This window comes from Arachis ipaensis, chromosome B03, assembly GCF_000816755.2.
Source record: "Arachis ipaensis cultivar K30076 chromosome B03, Araip1.1, whole genome shotgun sequence".
Taxonomy (NCBI): Eukaryota; Viridiplantae; Streptophyta; class Magnoliopsida; order Fabales; family Fabaceae; genus Arachis; species Arachis ipaensis.
Window position 1 is genome coordinate 15177511 of NC_029787.2, and position 5992 is coordinate 15183502.

The following is a 5992-nucleotide window of genomic DNA, read 5'->3' on the forward strand; positions in this document are numbered from 1 at the left end:
GATTATTTTATTAAAATTATGGATCACAAGAAATTGAAATTAGAGACATGGAGGTTCCACGGTTTCTCTCCTTCACTCTCGGTCACTCTTGCTTTCTTTTCTTTCACGTTTGGTTCGGTTTCCAGAGAAGAAAATGAAGATTAGGTGGTGATGATAAGTATAATAAAAAATTGTTAGGTGTCATGGTTATAGATAAAAGAAACATGTGTCATATATGTATACAAGCTTCTTAATAACCTCTACTCTAGGTTAAATAAGCATTTACATAGACTTGTCAAATTACCATATCTGCATTCAAATACATGGCTAGGGCTATGACAATAATGAGTAGGATAAGGTAGGGTAGGGCTTGGACTTTATTCAAATTCTATCTGCGAGTTAAAATTTTTTTTTAAAATTCTACCATATTTTACGCGGGTTAAAAATCTTTCAACCCTAATCCTGTCTGCATTCTAAGGTTCTAAACTCTACCTTACCCGCAAAAAATCAAAATTTTTCAAGCGAATATAAAATTCAATTATTTAAAATTTCATATATATTAATAAAAAATTGAGTGAACCTAATTTAAAAAATAGTGTTAAAAGTTTTGAATTCATTTGGTGTAATATGTGATATCTCAATCTGAATTTTATTTTTATTTTAGATTAACTTTATAAAAATAATAAATGTACTAAATTAGTAAATTTATTTAACAATGATTAGCTTAATGGTTATTATAAATTTTTATAAGGGAGAAATTGTGGATTCAACACCCACTTTCTTTTCTATATATATAATTTTTACAGACATATATATTTCTATTTTAGGGATTAAAATTGTGCTTAATCCTAATATTAATGATTATATCTCTACTAATACTCTTCTTCAAATAAAAATCTCTTTTAAATTTGTTTAGTTTTTTTTGTATAATTTTTTTTTCTTTTATTTATCTTATGTTATTTTTTTTTTACTTTTAAAATTTACTAAAAATCAACTTTAGACATTGTAGCGTAATTTTTCCGATCGCTAATATTTCAAACCACAAACTCACAAGTGAGATTGTTGATTGGATGCCACCAAGTAAAAGGTTATAGTTGTTGAAGTTTCTCCTATGTGCATATGCTAATAGACGGATTCTCATTAGCTACTAGCTTAGTTAGTCCTTTAATTTGGAGTGCTATATGACTCGGATAGCTGTAGTCAGGGGCCAACTATCGAGCTGCCATGTCTGCAATAGTAGGATACATACATGGTGATATTTGTGTGCAATCGTAACTACACTTTGTATATAACGCGTTATCCCAACGTACTACGTACCTAACCTAATAATAGTAACTTATTACCACATTGTCTCCTTAATAACGGAAATAAAAAAAATTGAAAAAAAATACAGAATTTTTTAAAAAAATATAAAAAATGAATAAAAAGCACAAAAATTCTATCAAATAATAGAATATAAAAAAAGAGAAGGAAAAAAAACATATTGAGAGAGAAAAATATACCATATTTTTGTAGAAAGAATTATATTGTTGTATATCATATCTCAACTTCACAGATAATATGAATAAAATTAAAAACGTATACTCTCTATTTTAATTTTACAGTTACTGTCATAATATCAATGAAATTGATCAGAAAATTAAAAAATAATGATATGAACAAATAAGCTACACAATACAGTTTGTATTATTTTTAACAATTTATTGATATTAACAAAAATACTAATAAAAAATATTTTTATTCGAGTTCAAATAAAATACAAAAAATAATAAGATTAGAAATTTTTTTTTTGTTTTTAGTTTAAATTTTACAAAAGAATTTTTTAGAATAACGTAGTCAAAACGTTTGTCATATACTTCATTTCACTAATTGAATGATGATTCCATTGATGTAATGTTTTAATTATTGTTTAAACTATTTATTGTATAGATTTAGTTGGTCTCTTTATATATACTTTGTTAGAATTATCTATTATTCTAACTTTAAAAACTTTCATGTTTTAACTCTTATGTTATCTCTGAAAACTATATTTTATATTTGGTAATGTATAATTTTTATATGCTAATTATAAAAAATTAAGTGGGCCTAACTTATTTTAAAATCTAGCTCAAAAAATAAAAATTATCTCACACTTTTAAGAAATATCAAATTTTTTATTTTAGCTAATATCATTACAAGAGATACGTCGAATAGCGACGATTTTTTTAGGAATTAGTAGGGGTTTTTAACCACCGCAAAACAGAATTCTAGCGGTTTCACAAACGTCACCTAGTAGGGAGTGGAGATTCACAACCGCAACTAGTTTGATCAATAGATTTTAAAAAAAATTGTGGCGGTTTTAAAACCGCCGCAAATTTATGTAGGCCCAGAATTTAAATTAAAAAAACCCCGAAAATCACACTCCATGAAAAGCCAATTATGAATTAGCAGAAGAATTGTAATGAATGACGTTTGTTAGTTGTTACGGATGCATAGTTAGGACCAATGGGTGCTTTGAATGCATTTTATTTCTGCGTCACCACATCTCATCACATACGTTTCTCTCTCTCTCTCTCTATATATATATTCGCTCGATCTCGTTTCTCTTATCGCATCTCACACCTCATTATTTCTGCCTCTTATAAGTTATCTAAAAATAATATATAATGGAGTTAGGAAGCATAGTGCAGTTCCTTGAGGACAAGTCCATCTTACTCACGGGTGCTACTGGCTTCCTTGCAAAAAGTATATTGTTTCTTGCTTATATATAATTTTATAGTAGTTCATTATAGTGTATGTAGTGGATAGGAAATTAAAAAATATAGTAGTTCATTTTATAGTACATTATTTCATGTATGTGTATGTGTTTGATTTTTTTTTTCGCAGTCTTTGTGGAGAAGATACTTAGAGTCCAACCAAATGTGAAAAAATTATATCTTCTTTTGAGAACCACGGATACTAAATCTACCGAGCATCGTTTGCATCATGAGGTAAATAAATTGAGGACGCTGTGTGCATCTTAATTATATATAATTAAGTCCCATAAGTTATTATTAACAAAATACATTCTCATCACTATTCACGCACTTTCTTGCATTTTTTTTTATAATAATCAAACTGAATTTATAATTATAAAAAGTTATTCATATTTATAATGGGTGATATATAATAGCTAATATTCATAAGTCCATTTGTTGCTTATATTTTAGTGCAATAATATATATATATACACACACGCAAGAAGGAATAACCTAATTAGTCTCCTATACAAAGTTGTGACACTAAGGGAATTAAACGCAAGAAAATTTATTTGAACAATCGAACTCCAAATTTTATTTCCACATTAATATTGATGTTATTAACCATAAACTTTATCCTCAATTAAATATTATAGTTGAATTCTTTTGAAGAAATATTAACACATACATGTTATGAAAATGATTAAGGGAAAATCAAAGAAAATTTTGATGAAAAATAAATAAATGAAATTTAATAATTATATATTTAAAATAAAGTACTATTTTTAAACTTTGGTGTCGGATCCTGCGAGGGAGATAATGGACTATTTGTATAATGTGTACAATGGGCTATTGAGTTACAAAATGAACATCTCCTATACTATCTAGAATAACCATCAGAGTACTATAGATAATAACCATCCCCTATACTATGGATCTAGCGCTCTAATACCATGTCATGATACCAGCCATCTCAAAAGCTTCAACTGATGAGAAAAGATAACACTAATGGTTATATCTCTAATACTCCATAAACCTCCATTGTACACATTGTACAAATACTCCATTGGCTCCTCGTACTTTTCCTTACAATAATAAAAAGTGTAACCATAAACACCATAATTGTTAAACTTGTATTCATAAGCATAAGCATCATACGCCTCCAAATAAATATACATAAAGAAAAAGTATTGATTAAACTTCATCAAGACAAAAGAAAACAAATTGTTAAATTTGTATTCATATACAGAAGCATATTCGTCACATAGTATTTCGAACACCATGGTTTCCAAACTCCATAAAAGTCTCACCTAATAATATGTATATATTTTCACTAATAAACTTTTAGATTCTATGGTTAATTATATAAGTATATTTTTTATTCTTTGAAGTCTATGAAAAATTTTAAAAATATTTCTAAGTTTTATTTTATTTCAATTTTATTTCAAAAATTTTCGATTTGTATCAAATATATTTTTAATGGCTAAATTTTCATAAAATTTAAGACCAATCTAATATATTGTTGCTGAATTGGTCTTAAATTTTTTAAAAATTTAACTGTCAAAAATATATTTGATACAAATTAAAAATTTTAAAAATAAAATTAAAGTAAAATAAAATTTTTAAAAAAAATTTAAGAATAAAAAATATATTTTATCCTTTAAAATATGTAGATAATAGGAAAGGACTTGTTCAAGGTTCTGAAGAAAACCCTCGGAGCAAACTTCGATTCCTTTGTATCAGAAAAGTTGAGTGTGGTGGCTGGTGACATTTCTCAAGAGAACTTGGATTTGAAAGACTCCATTTTAAGGGATGAGATTTACAGTCAAACTGATGTTATTGTTAATATAGCTGCAACAACTAAATTTGATGAAAGGTACACGTACAATAAATAGTAATGTTAAAGAGACAAAAAAAAAATAGAATTTATTTTATTTAATATTTATTAATTATTATAAAAATTAATAAATACTAAATAAAATAAGAATATCTTGAGCTTCGCCCATCAATGTAATAAACTCAAGATGCTTGTCCACATCTCAACAGGTTAGAATGTACATATGCATGTTATAATGATGATATTTTAGAATGTACAAAAGATATTATGCTTGTCCACGTCTCAACAGGTTAGAATGTACAAAAGATAAATTAAATATTGCCATATGCCCATATATACTACTATATATTATGCGAGAATTAGAGGTGATAAAAACAAGTTAGGCTAGTATTCATTTTTATTTTTTAATAAACCAAGTTTTTAATGTAACTAATTGATCTAAATCTACCAAAACTGCAATTTATTGTGATTTTTTTTATCTTTATAGAGAAATACGTAGAAATATACCTATGTTTAAATTTAAAAAAAAAAATTTATGACATAATATTAGAATTTTTATGATTTAAAACTCTAAATTTCAATTTTTATTTAAACTCAATAGAAAAAGAACAAATTTCAACATATGACAAAATAAAACGAAGAAAAAGAAAGTATATACAAAAAATTTAAACAAATTAAAAAGAAATTTCTATTCAAAGAACTCTATTGAAATATAAACATTTATATACCTCTTTCTATCCATTTAAACTTTTAGAAAATATAATTTCGTGACAATTTTAGATAATGTTTTAAAGATTTGTTTATGTTAGAATTTTTTTTTTTTTTTGCTCTTTGAAGATCCACAGCACATGGGTGTGTCACTGAATGGAGTGCCTGGATTGGACATTGAAATGGAAATGAAATTGGTGCAACAACAATTGAATCAGCTTCAGCAGAAAGGAGCCACCCAACATGAAATTAAACTTGCCATGAAGGACTTGGGCATCAAAAGGTGTGTGCACATATTCATAATATTCATTTAAAGCATCTTTTTGTTACATAAAATTTAAACTCTAGCCATTAAAAGTATGCGATAAAAAATAGTCTTAACTTCGTTTCTTATTGTTATTAGTAGCTCTATTCTTTTCACTGAGAATTATATTTAATTAATTACAGAGCAACTTTGTATGGATGGCCAAATACATACGTCTTTACAAAAGCAATGGGCGAAATGCTTTTAGAAACTTCAAAAAGAAACATGCCTATTATTATTATACGTCCTACGATAATCACCAGCACTTATAGAGAACCTTTTTCTGGTTGGATAGAAGGTGTAAGGTACAACATATCACATTGCACAAACTTAAGAATTTTATTACGTGAATAAAGTATAATTATTGTCTTTAAAATTTATCAAAAATTTTTAAAATATTTTTAAAATTTATTTTATTTTAATTTTATTTTAAAAAAATTTAATGTA

General features: G+C 26.3%; 1 protein-coding gene across 1 annotated transcript in view; it reads left to right on the forward strand.

Annotated features, from left to right (window-relative positions):
• The window catches only part of LOC107632583 (alcohol-forming fatty acyl-CoA reductase-like), a 21454-nt gene continuing 18028 nt past the window's right edge, over nt 2567-5992 (forward strand). Inside the window, exons 1-7 of the mRNA XM_021117183.1 lie at nt 2567-2703; nt 2845-2948; nt 4370-4590; nt 4693-4742; nt 5021-5028; nt 5343-5524; nt 5689-5850. Of these exons, the coding sequence (XP_020972842.1) occupies nt 2625-2703; nt 2845-2948; nt 4370-4590; nt 4693-4742; nt 5021-5028; nt 5343-5524; nt 5689-5850 (806 nt within the window). The 5' untranslated portion in view covers nt 2567-2624. The remainder of the gene's footprint in view (nt 2704-2844; nt 2949-4369; nt 4591-4692; nt 4743-5020; nt 5029-5342; nt 5525-5688; nt 5851-5992) is intronic.